This window comes from Oncorhynchus kisutch, linkage group LG9, assembly GCF_002021735.2.
Source record: "Oncorhynchus kisutch isolate 150728-3 linkage group LG9, Okis_V2, whole genome shotgun sequence".
Lineage (NCBI taxonomy): Eukaryota > Metazoa > Chordata > Actinopteri > Salmoniformes > Salmonidae > Oncorhynchus > Oncorhynchus kisutch.
The window spans coordinates 12,499,922-12,520,414 of NC_034182.2; the positions used below are offsets into that span (position 1 = coordinate 12,499,922).

General features: G+C 42.9%; 3 protein-coding genes across 5 annotated transcripts in view; 2 read left to right on the plus strand and 1 right to left on the minus strand.

Annotated features, from left to right (window-relative positions):
- Positions 1-12: 12 nt before the first annotated feature.
- On the plus strand, positions 13-8,542 carry LOC109896757 (cAMP-dependent protein kinase type II-beta regulatory subunit). The gene is made up of 11 exons (XM_020491088.2): positions 13-626; positions 1,184-1,219; positions 1,684-1,736; positions 2,021-2,104; positions 2,230-2,336; positions 2,685-2,838; positions 3,189-3,290; positions 6,057-6,131; positions 6,230-6,298; positions 6,495-6,639; positions 6,800-8,542. The coding sequence occupies exons 1-11, from the start codon at positions 344-346 to the stop codon at positions 6,934-6,936; spliced, it is 1,245 nt and encodes a 414-aa protein (XP_020346677.1). The 5' UTR covers positions 13-343; the 3' UTR covers positions 6,937-8,542.
- Positions 8,543-8,899: 357 nt separating this feature from the next.
- Positions 8,900-16,821, plus strand: LOC109896758 (HMG box-containing protein 1). The gene is made up of 11 exons (XM_020491089.2): positions 8,900-8,972; positions 10,004-10,190; positions 10,473-10,680; positions 10,794-10,929; positions 11,376-11,487; positions 13,952-14,064; positions 14,253-14,409; positions 14,520-14,664; positions 14,842-15,105; positions 15,218-15,359; positions 15,479-16,821. Exons 1-11 carry the CDS (start codon positions 8,958-8,960, stop codon positions 15,494-15,496), a joined length of 1,497 nt encoding a protein of 498 aa, XP_020346678.1. The 5' UTR covers positions 8,900-8,957; the 3' UTR covers positions 15,497-16,821.
- LOC109896759 (receptor-type tyrosine-protein phosphatase zeta) overlaps positions 16,704-20,493 on the minus strand; it is a 46,795-nt gene continuing 43,005 nt past the window's right edge. For all 3 annotated transcript variants that reach the window (XM_020491090.2, XM_031831897.1, XM_031831896.1), the window contains 3 exons: positions 19,938-20,080; positions 19,533-19,668; positions 16,704-17,861 (listed from right to left, as the gene is read on the minus strand). In XM_020491090.2, coding sequence (XP_020346679.1) covers positions 17,718-17,861; positions 19,533-19,668; positions 19,938-20,080 — 423 coding nt within the window. In that variant the 3' untranslated portion in view covers positions 16,704-17,717. The remainder of the gene's footprint in view (positions 17,862-19,532; positions 19,669-19,937; positions 20,081-20,493) is intronic.

A 20,493-nucleotide genomic window follows, 5' to 3' on the forward strand; every position in this document is an offset into this window, starting at 1 on the left:
TTGGTTGTCATGGATACCTGGGTCACATGCGTGGGTTTCCCGAAGCCAGCAGCAAAATGATGCGAGCTAGCTAGCTAGCATTGTTACTGCCATTTTCATTCAGTTTTCATCAAAAGGCGGTAGCTAAGTTAGCAAGCTATAGCTAGCTACAGATGATCATACATTGAGAATGGGTATAACGCCAACAACATTAGTTGCAAAAAGCTGTGTTTGGGAACGTATTATTCAAGTGAGCTGTCAACCCTTACAAGCCTGAGCTGGAATATCATTTTTTTAATATATATTCAGAAAATAGCCAGCGGTATTTTTATTATTTGCCTGACTCTTCAAAGACCGATTAGAAATGAGTATTGAAATCCCAGACGGATTGACGGAGCTGTTGCAAAGCTTTACAGTGGAAGTGTTGAGGAATCAGCCAGGAGACCTTCTGGACTTTGCCTTGCAGTATTTCATCCAACTGAAGCAGAATCAGAGAGGATCCGCCTTTGACAATGCCCGAGATTCGGCTAACGGTCGACCTGGCGATAATGTTAGCAGTGGAAGATTGGTCAATTTTGCCGAGGAGGCAATGCAAATTGATTCGGAAAATGAAGAAGAAGATGATGATGATGAGGAGGAATTCGTAGGTAGCTACTGCCTGTGTGATGCTGCTAACCTTGATAGCTAGCTAGCTAACGACGTTGCGGTGGCAGCCACTGAGAAAGTCAAGCTCGCTAACGTTTTGCTACTACTATGCTATAGTTACAGTAGTCAGCCCAGCTGACGTTAGCTACTGACCATTTTACCATGAATCCCTCGTGGACAGAGGGAAGTGACAACTTTCGCGATAATTGTACTTCTGGGTAATAGATGCCAGGCCAAGAAAAGGCAATTGAACTCTAATCTCAAAGGGAAATGGCTATCTAGCTACCATCCCAAAACCTCGAGTAACCCCCATTGTTTACTTTGGCCGGCAGTGGAGTGGAAAGAATGTTCTGAAAGTGTCCGTGACTATCCTGACCTGTGTGAGCATCAGTAGCGTTAGCTAGCTGATTCATTCCATGTTAGCTAGCTAACGTTAGCTGAAAACAATCAACAGTGATTTTAGATCAGAATACTATCTCTATATGTCAAGCCAGAACATGGTTACATGGTTATATCATAGTAAAATACACCTCATCTTCATGTAACTTTTTTTTATTAGCTCCAGTGATCAACAGATTCTTGAGAAGATCTTCAGGTAAGAAGGTTTGATATTCTAGCTATGTCCTTTGTATGTTGCATCCACAGAAGTACCCATTTTTCCACTGTTTTCGACATAATGACAGGAAATTACATCTGAAGTGTGTGTTTGATGGGCATAAGGATATCCTCTCAGTGGCTGGGACTATTGATCCAGTCAGAGCAGCAATTGGTGCTGTCATCACTATCACATATGTTAATAGTACTGTAGCAGGATCACACAAGTGTCTGTCTGCTAGCCAGAGGGTTTTCAATGCACACAATACTCAAGTATCAGGAGCAGTCTAGAGTTCAGCTTGTTCACCTATAGAGACATGACAGGCTTAAACAATGCTGTGTGAAATGGATTACACTGCAGATTATGTGACCACCTTGGTGTGGTTGGAATCACTCTTGGTATCCTGAGTGAAATCTGAAGGAGGCACTCAAGTGTAATGTGATGACTCTTGCTCCTCTCCACAGTGTGTGCTGAAGCATTCAACCCTGATGAGGAGGAGGAGGACAAAGATCCCAGGGTAAAATCACTTAACCTCCATCACTATGGGGTTGACCTCTAACCTTTAACCTCAAGTTAGCTAATGATGTGATGCCGCTGGTCCACTGCAAACCATCGTTGATGGTTTAGGTTGAACGTTTGTGTATTTATCAAGAACAAAATAACGTTTCAGCATAAGAAGTCAGATGCTGAGTGAAACAGGGAGGGAAGGAGATTAGATGACTGTCTGCACTCTGTACTTGAACCTGATACAGTAGCTATAATAATACATGCTAATTATGGCTCTGCTCTGCTCTCTTCCAGATCACCCATCCTAAAACCGACGAGCAGAGGCACAGACTACAGGAGGCCTGCAAAGACATTCTACTGTTCAAAAATCTAGACCCGGTAAAGTGAAGTGGGGTAGAAAGACTATAGGTTAAACAAATGCATTGAGGAAAAGTCAACAAAAACTGTATATGGATGCTGCTGTCTGCCGTGTCACTGAAATATCTCTGTGGTTATGTTAACAGGAGCAGATGTCCCAGGTACTAGATGCAATGTTTGAGATGTCAGTGGAGGCTGGCGAACACATTATAGACCAGGATGACGATGGGGACAACTTCTATGTTATTGAAAGGTAGGACTTCAGATTCATCAAGGCATTGTAAACAGACGAGACAGTCTATGCAGCACTTTTTGATCCCAGGGACCATATCCACAAAGTTTCTCAGAGTAGAAGGGCTGTTCTAGCATCAGTTTAGCCTTTTAGATCATGATGAATATTATTCTATGGCCAGATCCTAGGTCAACACTCCTACTCTGCGATGCTTTGCTGATACTGGCGATGATGGGTCTGAAATCGCATCCTATTTCCTGTATTATGCACTACTATTGGCCAGAGTTGGGTGCGATAGAAGATTTTCCCATATAATAAATACTTATGCAATGAATGAATTTATCATTATGATGTTGCCTTCTTTCCCAGAGGGACCTTTGACATCCTGATGAAAGCAGACAGAGTGGAGCGTGTGGTGGGTTCCTATGACAACCAGGGCAGTTTTGGCGAGCTTGCCCTGATGTACAACACACCCAGGGCTGCCACCATCATCGCCACCTCCGTGGGAGCCCTCTGGTGCATGGTAGGTTGAAGGCTTCAGGGTGAACCAGTGGATTGTCCTGTAGCTGAAATGGATGAGAGGATGTGTAGGTAGGCTGTTACGTACTGTAGGTTTGAATGGTAGACTATGCCCCCCCCGGTAGATTGAGGAGTGAATTACAGAAGTGATGCCTAAAGCAAAACATGCCAACACTCCCTGGGTTGTCTGAAGGCATCAGCCTACTCTCTTGAGATCATAATCTTAACCATTACGGGACAAAACGGTGAAACTGGCCCCAGATGAGTGTTGAAGCAACTTAATTACTGGAGTAACCATGTAATGTGGTGTTTGGTTGAAATGATCTGAGGCCTGTGATGTTGTATGTACTCTAGGACCGACTGACGTTCAGGAGGATCATAGTAAAGAACAACCACAAGAAGAGGAAGATGTACGAGGCTTTCATCGAGTCACTGCCCCTGCTCACATCCCTACAGGTAACAACTGTGATTTCTATAGGTTGTTATCAATAAACCTCTCCGTTTATTTATTTTGTATTTCACCTTTATTTAACCAGGTAGGCTAGTTGAGAGTAAGTTCTCATTTGCAACTGCGACCTGGCCAAGATAAAGCAAAGCAGTTTGACACATAGAACAACACAGAGTTACACATGGAGTAAACAAAACATACAGTCAATAATACTGTAGAACAAAATAAAACAAAAAGTCTATATACAGTGAGTGCAAATAAGGTAAGATAATGGAGTTAAGGCAATAAATAGGCCATGGTGATGAAGTAATTACAATTAAACACTGGAATGGTAGATGTGCAGAATATGAATGTGCAAGTAGAGATACTGGGGTGCAAAGGAGCAAGATAAATAAATACAGTATGGGGATGAGGTAGGTAGATAGATGGGCTGTTTACAAAGCTAGTGAGGGAGATGTGAGTCTCCAGTGTCATGGCAATTTCCTGTATTACCAAATGATGAGAGAGCAAACCACACACCAGTCAGAGTTATTTAAACTCCATCTTTAATTATATGAGCTTCACCATAGCCCTGTGACTAAGATCAATTCAGTGTCTATAAATTAATTCTGAGATTGCTTACAAAAGAATACTTAGTATCTTTTACAGCCAAGATACACCCCTCTCAACTCACATGACGAACCACAGATCTTAGGAACTTCACAAATTGACTTTTACTTGAGAGAGGAGTATCCCATAGCCAGATAGCATTAGCTATAAATTATCGTTCAGTTTGGTCTCTAAAACGAGATTCTAATCTCGTTCCTGGTACTTCATAGTACCAAAACATTACCTCACTATCTGGAATGCTCTTTAGGCTTTATTGGCCAAAGACATCGTAAATCTCCTCTGTCAGTGCTATCTCATAGAGGCCCATCCTCAGTGGAACACACACACACAATATTCTAATGCAATACAAAGATTATAAAATAATCTTACAAGCACGAAAACATAATCTTGCAATTTTCAACGACATCTCCCCATCACATGGTTTAACAGATACATTCCCATTGGAAGACACTGATCAATTCTGACTTCTCCCTTTCTGATATTCTGCATATTACCAGACATGTACAAGACAAGCATGACCTCTCCCCTCTCTGGGCCCCAAGTGACTTTTCCCTTGAGAAGAAAGGAAAATGCAACTGCCAACAGTATAGTCCAAAAGAAGACATTCTAATGACAAGTATAAAGTAAATAAAACATATTTATCTATGTTACCTAACTAATTCTGATTCAGCTACGACACCAGCTTCAGAGATTTTTGCAGTTCATTTTTGCAGCAGAGAACTGGAAGGAAAGACGAGCGCGTGCTACGAGTGGGTGCTGCTATGGTGACCAGTGAGCTGAGATTAGGCGGGACTTTACCTAGCAGAGACTTATAGATAACCTGTAGCCAGTGGTTTTGGCAACGAGTATGAAGCGAGGGCCAACCAACGAGAGCGTACAGGTCGCAATGGTGGGTAGTGTATGGGGCTTTGGTGACAAAACGGATGGCACTGTGATAGTCTGCATCCAGTTTGTTGAGTAGAGTGTTGGAGGCTATTTTGTAGATGACATCACCGAAGTCGAGGATCGGTAGGATGGTCAGTTTTACGGGGGTATGTTTGCAGCATGAGTGAAGGATGCTTTGCTGCGATATAGGAAGCCAATTCTAGATTTCATTTTGGATTGGAGATGCTTAATGTGGGTCTGGAAGGAGAGTTTACAGTCTAACTAGACACCTAGGTATTTGTAGTTGTCCACATATTCTAAGTCAGAGCTGTCCAGAGTAGTGATGCTGGACGGACGGGCAGGTGCGGGCAGTGATCGGTTGAATAGCATGCATTTAGTTTGACTTGTATTTAAGAGCAGTTGGAGGCCACGGAAGGAGAGTTGTATGGCATTGAAGCTCGTCTGGAGGTTAGTTAACACAGTGTCCAAAGAGGGGACAGAATTATACAGAATGGTGTCGTCTGCGTAGATGTGTGTCAGAGAATCACCAGCAGTAAGAGCAACATCATTGATGTATACAGAGAAGAGAGTCGGCCCGAGGATTGAACCCTGTGGCACCCCCATAGAGACTGCCAGAGGTCTGGACAACAGGCCCTCCGATTTGAGGGCCTGTAAGGTGAGGTGCAGTAAGGTGCAGAGCGTTCGATTTGCCTGCTGGGGGGCAAGGAGACCCCCAGCACCGCTAAAACCATTGACAACTGCGTGCCATTTTCAAGGGATTGTCAAATAAATGACCATTAGTTGAGTGAATAATAATCAGCTCCTGGAGAACAAGTCAGAACTACTAATTTGGGATTATTCCACGCAAAACTGGAACATCTCAGAGAGGGATGCTGACTGAGTGACACTTGATAATGCATTAGTAGCACAGTCCTAACACTTTGCATGCTATAGTATATACAATGCATAATGGTATACACAGTTCAAAAGTTTGGGGTCACTTAGAAATGTCCTTGTTTTTGAAAAGAAAAGCACATTTTCTGTCCCATTAAAATAACATCAAATTGATCCGTAGTCATTGGTCATTAGACAATAGTCATTTACAACATTAACAATGTCTAGACTGTATTTCTGATCAATTTGATGTTATTTTAATGGACAAAAAAGTGCTTTTCTTTTAAAAAACAAGGACATTTCTAAGTGACTCAACTTTTGACCGGTAGTGTATATCTAAACGTGTTTATCTCCCATCTGTAGAGCATTATAGCAGCGATCACAACTGTTCTCTCGTGTCCTGACAGGTCTCTGAGAGGATGTGTGTGGTGGATGTTCTATCCTCCAAGACCTACACTGATGGAGAACAGATTATAGCTCAGGTAATTCTCTCTCTCATTATCCCTGTATTTGGAGAAAGTCCATGTAAAATGTAAGAGGTGCTACTCAAATGACTAACTAACTGTTGTTGTTCTGCCAGGGGGCCACAGCGAACTGTTTCTACATAGTAGAATCTGGTCAAGTACGAATAACAATGAATACGAGCAAGGTAAGGCTTGCTTCTGGATGCTCTACCGTTATTGAAACCGTTGATATGTAGTCATGGACATGTTAATATGTCTGGAGTTAGTGTCAAACAGGTTCAAATGAGCTGAAAGCACCATTACCGAGCATGTCAATGGCACAGTTTGTTCTATTGAAAGCACTATATGTCTTGTGTTGTCTGATTGTCTGTCACCCCCCAGTTGAAAAAGGAGGAGGGAGAAGGGGTGGAAGAGGAGGTGGAGATTGCCATGTGCACCAGGGGACAGTACTTTGGAGAGCTGGCTCTGGTTACCAACAAGCCCCGGGCTGCTTCAGCGTACGGTGTAGGAAATGTCAAGTGTCTAGGTAAGTAGATAAAGACTGCAATCAGCTGGAGGAGCACTGCACTCCAGGAATTGTATCATTGTCAATACTCATGCTCTCTAGTCTAGATGATATCCAATAGCCTTGCTTCGTTAGCTGCAGCTGATATGGCTGTCCTTGTGTTTTTGTTTGTGTGTTCTAGTGATGGACGTGCAGGCGTTTGAGCGTCTGCTGGGCCCCTGCATGGACATCATGAAGAGGAACGTGGTCAGCTACGACGAGCAGCTGGCCGCGCTGTTCGGAAGTAACACTGGCATTCGCGACAACGACACAGCGTGATAGAATACACTCGGCAAAGACAGCTGAGACGGGATGTTTTTTTTATAACAAGGGACTCCTAGACTCTCCTGAAGGGCCAAATACTCCTGGTACTGATCTAGAGGTTTGTTCATACTGCAAACTCATACTTCATATGAGATGAATCCCATTTGAATGGTTTTAGTATTTTGTATGATACATGAACATAGTGGTGTTTGTTAATAACCTTCAGATTCATTCCTGGCCTTATATCCAAATGGTACATATGAAGACACACTTCTATCAGGTTTGTCTAATAGATGAATTACGTTACGGCTTTTGATTCAAAATGAAACATTGGGGTCATCTATTGTCCAGCATTGAACCTTCCCTCACGGAAAAACACTTTAAAAAGACGTTGCTATTTTTTTGTTGTAGTTGTTTGCCTATAAATGTTACCACAAGCATAGGAATTCATAATGAAATTAGATTATACTTGGTGTTTCTTATCTCCCAAGTGTATTAGCTACTTTTTAGAGTAACATTTTAGTCTGGACAATTTGTCGTATGAAAACAACAGTTTTTCCAGAGGAAGAAATCAACATAGAGCTACTGGTATATTTCAGTGTATCTTTCACTTGTAGTTGTCAACTTATTTTTGATTAAATTGAACAATGCATATTGTAATTGAAGTTGAATAGTGCTGTAGTCCTGAGTTAAGCATTTATGATCTAGTTGGTAAAGAGCATTAATTAATAGCCAATAATTTGTTAAACTAACGTATTATATTTGTTAAATCAAATGGGACATTGACACAACTTGGTGCTCTGTAGCAAAAAAGGCAGTATTTCCTGACGAATCCATGTGAAGTTGGTCTAAACAGAGCCAATTAATTCATGTTGCTTACTTCATTTTTTTCCCCACTAGTTATTGTGTTATAAGCTGTTGATAAATTGTCAGCGGATGTTGCTTAGACACAGTGTCTTTTCCCATGTGATTTCTGATGTATCCGTGGGTGTTTTGGAGAGCTGATTTTGAGCTCAATATTTCGAACAGGTGAAACTGACATAGGGTGTCTTCATAAGGGAAATATCAGATAGGGAAATTCTCTTAGCATTTTGCATATTGCTGCTAGACCTACGTTTGGTACATAGTGTCTTTGGTACAGTCTGTTAAAAAAGAAAATATGTGTTGTTTTTGTCATTCACGCACTGCTCTCCTTAATAGCTTAGTACCGTATTTGACTTTTTGAACCAGAGATGTCATAAATGTCATTATTCTAACCTGCCAATGCATTTGTCAGATAGATGTTCAACCTTCAATGCAAGTGAATCTCTAAACCAGTTTTATCAGTCAACTGAAAGGATTTATCTTGCCTACCTCTGCACACAATTACCTTTGCCAACAACAGGTATCTGCATTCCTTGTTTCATGGTGTTAATGTTTGTGTTCTGTGTGTAAAAACAGAGTTCAGTTTGTTTCATTGAATCTTTTTTTTAAGTTTCCACACCGTCACTTGCTTTGCAGTTTCCCCCCTTTTTCTCGTTATATTGTTACAATACGCCTCATTTCCTGAGTAGTTTCAGTATCTTAACTGTTATTTTGAATTTCCATTGCAATAAACTTAGGTTTTGTATAAATAATTGAACATTTGCATTTTTTTTACTGTTGGAAAACCTTTTAAAAAACGTATCTGGTGTGTGTATCACACAGGTAAAAGCAAACAGCAAATGCCTGCATGTTTACAAACCTTTTATCAAAGACAGTCTGTGCCTTTATTTTTGACTATGGCTTTGTCTGCCAGTCCTTGACATTGTAGTCAAAACTGTTACCAAACCTCATACAGTATAAAAAAAACTACAATAGCTAGTTGCACGAAGTCGTCCAATTAGAGCCATCTCTGAGAGATGAGGGACATGGATCACAGCCAAAAGGAACAGCGCAAACAAATATGAGGGTGTATTTACTTAGTGAATAACCAATTACCAAGAGAGAAGCCATAGATTGACGTCTGAAGCCACCAATAATGTTTGCGAAAAAGAATAATATTTATCTCTCACTTGATGGCGACTGTTTTGGTGAGTTGCAAAGAAAGTTTATTAGAAATACTGTAGACAGAGTTTATTTCAACGAAATTAATAAATAAATAGCAGAACCTTAAAGGTGCATAGGAAAAAAGCGAAGTTGGGATTGCCTTCTTCAGTTTCGAATGACATGTCAGATCGCACACAAATGTCATTGTTGGCGTTTAGTTTTCTTACCAGCTTGAGCAAGAGACGAATGCATAGGCTCTTTCATTCTTTCATTTCATTGTATACAAATATTAACATTTGCTCCACGTGACATGTTTTTGTCTTTTATGCTTCCGCATATAGCACAAGGTCCAATACTTGTCGATTTTTAAACGGTGTTTTCTGTCAACTCGACACTTCTGTGTTTTGACTAAAGCCTTGGCCAAATTAGGTTGCGTTTTCCAAATCAATGGGATCGTGTACTACTATGTAAGCATTTAGTTGTAAACCAAATCACTCGGCAGTAATATAGTTAGATGCCGTGTATAACTATTTGTGAGATATTTTCGTGATTTTAACTTATGCGAGTGAGTTATCGTCCTTTCACAGTATTGAATGAATGAGCGCAAATGCGCATGCGCGAGGTCCCGAACGTTTATAAACAAGGCCTGCATCACATGACGCTGTTGCGAAATTGAATGGAAAAAGTTATCTCACTAATTTGACTCATTATGATGGTGCGTTGTTTATACAGTTATATGAGTGTTACTTTTTCTTGTGATAGCTGCTCTCAATTTCCAACACAAATGTTGACAAATGGCATAGGCGTAATTGGTTCTGCATAAGAAAAATCCCCCAGCCCCCCATCCTTCCCTTCCTCATCGCACCCCCTTTTTTCCGACTTCAACGCCCATTTCCAATGTTATACACCAGGGTACACTGTCCCGCGAAAGTCCCGTAAAATCATCCTATTGTCCCGCATTTGGATATTTTAAATGTGGTCACCCTAGTAACACATAACAGTTGTAAGGTGCTCACATTCAATAACATTGTTAATAAAACGTTAATGAATGAATGGATTGTGTGTTTGTGTCCAGTCAGATGACCTAAAGAAGCATTATAACATGGTGTGGGAAATTAAGAGTCCTCTGAGCAGCAGCAGTAGTATGTTGGATATCCCAGGGCCAGAGGCAGGTAGAGACCAGGGATTGGTCCTGCTCCAGTGTGAAGAACAGCTGCCCTCCTCCCCCGGATGCCCCACCAGTGACAGCCACATGGAATACGGTAATCATAAGCCAATGTCATGTTTATGATGTGATTATAGATGTGCAATGTAGGCTATGCTTTATACAGGTCAATATTATGGTAAATTATTACCATATTTTTTAATTATAAAGCACCTTTTGTACATCATTAAGCAGAGTGATACAAATACATAATTCCTAATTTACTGTGAAACATCATGCTTTTAGATCTCTGTTCATTCTAGCTATTCTGTTGACATATTTAACCCCTTAAAGGAACTCTGATCAACCTAGTTATTACATTTCTGTAATTTCCCCTTAGATGACCTCCCGGAGCTGGAGGAGGTGGAGGAGGACCAGACAGCCCCCACCGTGTTTCAAGTGGGGGCAGGGGTGTCCCATCAGGAACGTGACGGACACACACAGACTCATACGGCCGGGCCCCTGGACACACACTGGCTCACACAGCTAGCTCACATCGCCACAGGCCCCCAGAGTCCCCTGCTACAGGGTTCCACTCAGGTCGTCAGGTAGGGTTGTTACTGTACCACACACACACACACACACACACACACACACACACACACACACCTACCTGCTCCCGTTTTAATACTTCATAACTGTCCATTTCGAACTACCCCAGGTCAACTCCCGTCCACATCTTTGGCACCAGTAGCAACCTCCATTCCTACGCACGGCCTCCTCACACCCGTCCTCCCCTGACCTCCAGCAGCCTGCCCTCTAGAGGCCAACACAGGGAGCGCCTCAGGCGAGTCAGGGTAAGAGCTGTAATTTATTTATTTATTTTATTTAGGCATGTCAGTTAAGAACTAGGCAAGTCAGTTAAGAACAAATTATTATTTACAATGATGGCCTACCCCGGCCAAACCCAGACGACTGTGCCAATTGTGCGCCGCCCTCTGGGACTACCAATCACGGCCGGATGTGATTCAGCCTGGATTCAAACCAGGGACTGTAGTGCCGCCTCTTGCACCGAGATGCAGTGCCTTAGACCGCTGCGCACGTTATGCTACACTACATTCATGCTGCACTGGTGGCAACCCTGGACCAGTGCAGCAAACGTACTGCTTTTACTGAGAATATTAAGTGGATCGTCTTTCCCCATGAATTAGAAATATGGAGTTGTTTGAGAGTGAAAGTTATCTAGCTAACTAACTGATCCTGCTTTGGTGATAATCCCCTCTGATCTCTCTCCTCTCTACAGGTCAGTAGTGAGTGTGAGTCTGCTGTGTCCTGTCACTCCTCTGTGTCTGATGACGAGGACATGGGCTGGAGCCACTCCTGGCCACCTACGGCTTGGCACTGCTTCCTCAAAGGTACACACATATATATATATTACAAAAGTGAGTCCACCCCTCACATATTTTGTAAATATTTGAGTATATCTTTTCATGTGACAACACTGAAGAAATGACACTTTTCTACAATGTAAAGCAGTGAGTGTACAGCTTGTATAACAGTGTACATTTGCTGTCCCCTCAAAATAAGTCAACACACAGCCATTAATGTCTAAACCGCTGGCAACAAAAGTGAGTACACCCCTAGGTGAAAATGTCAAAATTGGGCCCAAAGTGTCAATATTTTGTGTGGCCACCATAATTTTCCAGCACTGCCTTAACCCTCTTGGGCATGGAGTTCACCAGAGCTTCACAGGTTGCCACTGGAGTCCTCTTCCACTCCTCCATGACGACATCACGGAGCTGGTGGATGTTAGAGACCTTGCACTGCTCCACCTTCCGTTTGAGGATGCTCCACAGATGCTCAATAGAGTTTAGGTCTGGAGACATGCTTGGCCAGTCCATCACCTTTACCCTCAGCTTCTTTAGCAAGACAGTGGTCGTCTTGGAGGTGTGTTTGGGGTCGTTATCATGTTGGAATACTGCCCTGCGGCCCAGTCTCCGAAGGGAGGGGATCATGCTCTGCTTCAGTATGTCAAAGTACATGTTGGCATTCATGGTTCCCTCAATGAACTGTAGCTCCCCAGTGCCGGCAGCACTCATGTAGCCCCAGACCATGACACTCCCACCACCATGCTTGACTGTAGGCAAGACACACTTGTCTTTGTACTCCTCACCTGGTTGCCGCCACACACGCTTGACACCATCTGAACCAAATAAGTTTATCTTGGTCTCATCAGACCACAGGACATGGTTCCAGTAATCCATGTCCTTAGTCTGCTTGTCTTCAGCAAACTGTTTGCGGGCTTTCTTGTGCATCATCTTTAGAAGAGGCTTCCTTCTGGGACGACAGCCATGCAGACCAATTTGATGCAGTGTACGGCGTATGGTCTGAGCACTGACAGGCTGACCCCACACCCCTTCAACCTCTGCAGCAATGCTGGCAGCACTCATACGTCTATTTCCCAAAGACAATCTCTGGATATGAAGCTGAGCACGTGCACTCAACTTCTTTGGTCGACCATGGCGAGGCCTGTTCTGAGTGGAACCTGTCCAGTTAAACCGTTGTATGGTCTTGGCCACCGTGCTGCAGCTCAGTTTCAGGGTCTTGGCAATCTTCTTATAGCCCAGGCCATCTTTATGTAGAGCAACTATTCTTTTTTTCAGATCTTCAGAGTTCTTTGCCATGAGGTGCCATGTTGAACTTCCAGTGACCAGTCAGTATGAGGGAGTGTGAGAGCGATGACACCAAATTTAACACACCTGCTCCCCATTCACACCTGAGACCTTGTAACACTAACGAGTCACATGACACCGGGGAGGGAAAATGGCTAATTGGGACTAATTTGGACATTTTCACTTAGGGGTGTACTCACTTTTGTTGCCAGCAGTTTAGACATGAATGGCTGTGTGTTGAGTTATTTTGAGGGGACAGCAAATTTACACTGTTATACAAGCTGTACACTCACTACTTTACATTGTAGCAAAGTGTCATTTCTTCAGTGTTGTCACATGAAAAGATACACTCAAATATTTACAGAAATGTGAGGGGTGTACTCACTTTTGTGATATACTATATATATGCACTTATCGGCTAGTTTATTAGCTACGTCACCCCTTTTATGAAAATGGATTGACCCTACAGACAGTGAGTCATGTGACTGTGGCTTGCTGTATGAAGCAGGCAGACCGATATCGAGGCATTCAGTTAGAACGAGTGACCATATCAACTTTGAGCATGGCATGATCGTCACTGTTAGTATCTCAGAATCGGCCCGCCCTCCTGGGCTTTTCACGCACGACGGTGTCCAAGGTTTACAGAGAATGGTGCGACAAACAAAAAACATCCAGTCAGCAGCAGCTCTGATGGCGAAAACAGCTTGTTGATGAGAGCGGTTGAAGGAGAATGGCAAGAATCTTGCAAGCTAACAGGTAGACGCAAACAGACCGGGTTCCACTACTATCAGATAAAAACAAGAAGAAGTGGCTCCAGTGGGCACGTGATCATACTGGACAACTAAGGAGTGGAAACACATCGCCTGGCTCGACGAATCCCGGTTCCTGTTGCGTCTGGCTCGATCTAGCGTAAGCAGCATGAGTTGATGGACACATCCTGCCTGGTGTCAACAGTACAGGCTGGTGGTGTACTGGTGTAGGGAATGTTTTCCTGGTACACGTTAAATCCCTTGATACCAATTGGGCATGGATTGTACAAGAGTTTCTGACACCTTGTAGAATCCATGCCCGAAAGAATTCAGGATGTACTTAATAAACTGGGCACTGACTGTATATGTCTATGTGATCATTTCCGGGACCAAACACCTGACCGTGTTGTGTAATGACCATTAATCAATTTTCTATACATTTCTTCCTGTGTCCTCAGGCACTCGTCTGCGGTTCCATAAGGGTTCTAATGTGGAGTGGCAGGATGCTGAGGAACTAGTGTCAGACGAAGACTCAGACGATGAGGCAGAGGCTATAACCCGCCCCCTGAAGGTACAGTACATACTCATTTAGAGGCAATATCACATCCCCTGAAGGTAGAATAATGCCTAGCTCAGTGGACTAATGAGTTCCTGAGTAACACAGTTTAACTGAAATTCTTTAATATGGTCTCCTATCTCCCTATGAGCCCCTTGTGAGTAAAGTTCCCCATCAATAACTCTGTTTTTTCTTGTCCTCAGGGCTATGGTCGTGAGGGCCTGAGGCTGGTGTCCCACACAGAGAGCCGGGCGTTCGGCCAGTCCATCCTCAAGCTGACCTTTGACCCAGGTGCCTGTGGGGAGTGTCTTCTGTCCTCTGAGTGTCAGCTGGACCACCCGTTCTACGTCAGAAACAAAGGTAGGAGGCCCGGGTGTGTGTGGGTGGTGTGTGTGTGTGTAATGTATGTAAAGTATAAGGTGTATGTGTGTAACGTGTGTTTCTCTAACGCGTGTATGTTCTTGTGGCAGGCTGGTCGTCGTTCTACCCTAGTCTGACCGTGGTGCAGTATGGGATCCCGTGCTATGAGGTGATGGTGGGAGACGTGTGTCTGCCTCCTGGACACAGAGATGCCGTCCACACTGACGACTCCCTGGTGTTCGACACGTTCAGGAGGTGAAACCCCTCAGCATTAGTTCAATAGCGTCAGTAGTGTCCATTCTGTACTTTACAAACCATGTGTGACACACTGGATTTGAACCGCAGCTCAAGACTGTGTTAGTCCCCCTGAGCTAAAGCCTCTCAGATCTCAGTGTGTGAGTCTTCTTTGTGTTCCTGTGTTGTTCACACCAGTTATGACTTCACTCCCCTGGACTCGTCGGCGGTGTACGTTCTGAGCAGCATGGCCCGGCAGCGTAGGGCTTCCCAGTCCGGCGGGGGCGCCGTCAGCCCCGACCAAGACACACACCGCAACAAGCCAATTAAGAGCCAGCAGGACTCGGGAGCAGCCGGCGGGGCTTCGCCCACAAAGTGCAAGCGGCCAATGAATGCATTCATGCTATTCGCAAAGAAGTTCAGGTTGGAGTACACCCAGATGTACCCTGGGAAGGACAACAGGTGTGTGTGTGTGTGTGCGCATTTGTGCGTGCAAAAAAATCCCCAAATTCCCTGGACTAATCAATCAAGTGAATGTAACACATTATTGTGTGTGTGTGTGTGTTGCCCTCAGAGCGATCAGTGTGATCCTGGGAGAGAAGTGGAAGAAGATGCGAGGAGAGGAGAGGAGGATGTACACCATGGAGGCCAAGGCTCTGGCTGACGAGCAGAAGAGACTCAACCCTGACTGCTGGAAACGCAAGAGAACCAACTCAGTGAGGAGAGGACACACACACATATCCTAAAAAGCCTCTTGCATGGTGGTCATTTCAATATCGGCCCCTTGGAACTGTACCTAACCTTTCTTCTCTCTTTAACTTGTTCTCCGTTACAGGGTTCCCAGGGGAACTAAGAGGCGCAGACACACGAGAGAGGGATGAGGCAGATGACAGGAGAAAAGAGCGGGAGGCGATGGAGGGGAGGGCAAGCCGAGAAGAGGGGTGTATGGGGGGGAGGCAGTACATGCTCAAACCAGCTACCACTCCTGAGCTGAGGAAGACACGCGCGCACACACACACACACACACACACACACACACACACACACACTTTAGAGCCAGCTACACTTCCTGTGACGTTACTCTACTGTGATTCGGGGTATGCTTGCTTTCTAAACAAATAGAGATTTATGTAAGAAAAAATATATATATATAGATATATATATATAGATATATACAGTATATATAATATACTAACTGTGCTTGAATATAAGATATTTTTTTAATGTCCGACTTGCCTTATTAATCTTCCAAAGCAAGATTGTATTCTTTTTAAATCATTTTGATTAATTTCAGGTCATTTCATACCTTATAGCTTGAAAAACATGAGCCCATGTGGTGCTGTAGAGTAGAAAAGGGGGAGGTGAAAACTAAACGTCTATTTTTCAACCAGAGATCTGTCTAGGGAATTTTAAAAATGCTTCCGATTATTCTTATGCCTATATTTGTATAACTCGATATATTATTGCACAAACAAAAATCTGATTTAGACTTTGTACATATATACAGGGGAAGGGACGGAGGGGTGGGTGGGATATGTGCTTAACCTTGATTCTGGCTGTATTCCAAATGGACACCTACCCCTTAGGCACTTAAAAACTATCTTTTGGTATTTGTTACATTAGTCCATATTGTTGATAGCAAAATGTTTGCATGTCAGCAGCTTTCAAGATATTAGACTTTCAAGAAGCAAAGTGTCACTTGCCACATCATAGCTTTTGATTGGACGCTTCCTTTAAAGTAGATCGTATTTATTCATCACGTATCTACAATAGTGTATAGTGGGTAGGGGTTGGTTTGGAACAGGGCATATCTTACCCGGGTCAAGTGCACTGGGTGTGTGACAAACGAACAGGCCATGTAATAATAATGATGTGTTATATTATGATGTTAACATACCTATGGGACGGACATGCATATTCTCACGCCAATTATGCACTACATACACTTTATGTGTATGTGTTGTGTACATCTACATGTATATGTAACGTATAATTCAACTATAGCTATATGCAAGTATAATTTCAGACTCAATCTCAGTTTAACGATCAAGATTGTGAAATTGATTTGATTAGTTTATTTATTCCTCTTCATCAACATTGTACAGGTCCTCCTCAAACTTTTACCCACAATGCTCTTGTATTATAGTATAAATAAAAGCATGGATCTGTTCAAATGTACAGTGCTGTTTATAGTAATCTTATGACTACTGAATAGTCCAAACTTTATAATGTTAAAAAAAGATCAAAACATAAGAAATAAGCATTATCGATATTTGAACTCAATTATCAACACAGTAATAACCCCCCCCCCCGAGAAAAAGCGGATGAAAATAAACAGCAGTAATGTTTGTAAATGGCTAGAAAGCCAACTTCATAGTAAAATATCAAATCTAGATGTATAAATACATTTGGCCTTTTGATAGTGGTCAATTATTATTATTTACATAATATGAGATAATATTATATAATTTCACCTTTCCAACTGATCTCTTATTCTACATGTTTAACACCAGTATTTACACAAGTCATCCACAAGAGCGAGAATAAACATACAGTAGATAGAATGACAGAATATAGGAAGGATATTTTTCCCTTGTAAGTAATTACATACGAATAAGACGTTTCAAAGGGATAGATAGTTAAATCAAGTAACTCAAAAACTGAAACAAACTTTAAGCAAGACAGTGATCACCTTTAACAAATCAAAATAAAAGAGTACAGAACATTTGGCATTAGTCACAAAGACATAGTATCAAACAGTTTTAAAGTACAACATGAATTACAAAAGGCACAGAATACCAGCCCCTAGCAGCCAGTTGCAACGTGTGGTCATACACGACAAACAGTATGTTTTATTCTGATAATTGGATGCGTAATATCATGTATTTTGTAGCCAGCTAAGCCTATTAATCACAATCCACTAGTGGCTAGCTCACGTTGCAAACGACTGGTACAAAAAAAGGCAATATTCTCTCTCTCGGGATGATTGAGATAGTGAAGGACATAGAGCACAGTGTATTTTCCAGAGTGTGTGGTGCTCCTTGGAGTGTGTATGTGTCTCTGTGTGTGAGAGGTTACATGAGGGACTCCAGGCTCTCTGCTGCAGTGGTGGCCCCCAGGAGAACTGAACCGTTGGTCTCAGGGGACCGTAGGGCCCTCTGGTCTTCCTGGCTGTCCACCAGACTCAACACGGCCCTGTACATGAACTGGTACTGCTCCTAGGAGTGGAGCGGTGAAAGACAGAGTCAGTAAAGGGCTCAGCTACCCTGAATGAGATGTTATCTCCCCTAAATGCAACAAAAGTCCCTAAATAATGCAAATTTATCCATTCTTCAATTTTTTTGATGGCGCTTCACCATCTGGCAGTCCGACGGACGAATCTGGGTTCGGCGGATGCCAGGAGAATACCTGCCAGAATGCATAGTGCCAACTGTAAAGTTTGGTGCAGGAGGCATAATGGTCTGGGGCTGTTTTTATGGTTTAGGCTTAGTGGAAGGTAAATGCAAGTTTACCCACCTTTTTCATAAAAATGCAGTAAAAGTATTGGGAGCGTTACTGTTTACACCGCGACCGACAATCAGAGTTTACTCACCTTTAATTGATTTTTTTACAAGTACACACTGGCTACCGGTAGGCCTATTTGAAGTTCATAGTCAATACACATTATAGCCTAGTCTTGTAAGTTGTGTGTTAGGCTGTCCATCCTGTTTTTCCAGGACAGTTTCAGCCTCGTTTTGGGTGTCCTGACGTTTTAGGCTACAAAAAAGGTCAATTTGTCAGCAAGACGATTCAATTAGTGTAGACCTAATCAATGACAATCGCTGGATGTCATGAGGCATACTTGGTGGTGCTGGAAATATTTTGGGGTGGACCAGCAGGCACAGGTAGCCTATGTTTGAAGTTATTTGTTTGACAAAATTTGATCAGTTGAAAATATCATGACTAGTTGTGTTCATGCCACATTAAAAGTTAACTCATTTGACTGTTTAAATTAAGTCTTTATTATTAGGCCAATGCAAGAGCATGCACTCAATAGAGACCCCCCGAATGTCATGGTGTAATTCGCACTCTGGTGTGTGAGAGCTATTTGTGAGCAGTGTGTGAGCGAGCTAACTATGTATGGTGTGCAGGTGTGAGTGTAGGCTAACTTTGTGAGCTGTTTGTGTGGAAAGGTGTGTGTGTGTGTGCAACCTGGACTCAGGGGTAGGCGTAACATAGTAAACTAAAATCCGTCAGACCCAAATGAGTGTGATATGTTCCGTTTGGTATGGTATGTATTCATTTGTGGATGTCCATAATACATTTCTTATTATATGTTATGAATTATAATTTATATGATATGTTACGAATTGCATTTCGTACAATATGTTACGAATGTGTTTACGTATGATATGTTACAAATTCCAATTTGTTGTGGCTCATGTTAGCGAATTACAATTCATATGATATGTTACGAATTACAATTAGTTGTGGCTAACGTTAGCTCGGTGGCTAATGCCAACATTAGCTAGGCTAGGGGTAAATGGTTAGGTTTAAGGTTAGGTTTAGGAGTTAGGTTAAAGTTTTAAGTTTAGGGTTTGGGTAAGGGTTAGCTAACATGCTAAGTAGTTGCCAAGTAGCTAAAGTTGTCTGTGATGAGATTTGAAAACGCAACCTTAGGGTTGATAGATGTTCGTGTTAAACGACCACCCATCCACCCCGACCAACACCTGTCCTTTTGTTTTTACCGAAGTAACCTTCTGCTTTATGTAACAATCATACTAATTTTAATTTACTATGTTACGTCTAGTCTATATAATCAGCCTGGTGTGAGTATGTATGTGTCTATGTTTGAGCTGTGCTATGTTCCCTGGGTTTCTGTGTTGTGTGTGTGCTGTTCCAGGACATACCATGTCGTTGAAGACACCAGGCCTCATGAGGTTAGTCATCCGTGCCACCTCGTACACATCCACAGAGCCCTGCTGCTCCAGCTGCTGTGCCAGGGTGGTGAGGGCACAGAACAGCCCTGCCACCGAGCCACCCAGCCTAACACAGACACAGACAGGGGAAAATATGCTATGAACCAATTACAGAAACAACACCCAAGTCTTTGTCTCAAACACAGAATGAACCAACTACTCCTGGAACAAAAGCACTTTATATGGTGAATCGGTGAAATCAGTTCCCATCAGTGAGTTAACACACTCTTCAAATAAGACTCCTCGCACCCTACCGGCCCTCAGCTGACCTCCCAACCCCAGAGAACACAGAGGGAACAGAGAAGACTCGAGGAACAGAGGAGAGCAGTGACTCACCGGTCATGCACGACTATGGTTCCTTCTCTCCGTCTGCTGTCCTCTGTGATAATGTTGAGCAGCTGGAAGGTGTCGCTGACAGGGCTGTCTGGGTTGGGCCAGCAGGGGGACATGTACTGACGTACCTCCAGGACATAGTTATCCTGGGGAAAGAGAGAGTGAGGAGTGTGGGTGTGTGTATGCGTAGTTCTTGTTTGTGTGTGGTCCTCATTTGTGTGTGTGTGTGTCTAGTTTGATCTCTCCCAGCTAGCACATTTGGTTCCTTGAAAGTTGTGGGAACGTATGTTTTTGGTTTCACATTGGTTGTGGGAACAAAGCCAATATGCTTTCTGACTGGTAAAATTGAACGTTTTTTAAACGTTCTGAGAACAAAATGTTTTTGTCAAGCTCCTTAAATGTGCCGAGAATGTTTCAAAGGCAAGCAACTATCCTGCGCCATTCCCAGAAAGTTGTGGAAAGGTTGAATGCAAAATAACCATAAAACAGCCATGTCTCTCACCAAACTCTAAGAAACATATGGTTCTCAGAACGTTATGTGCTAGCTGGGCTGTGTGTG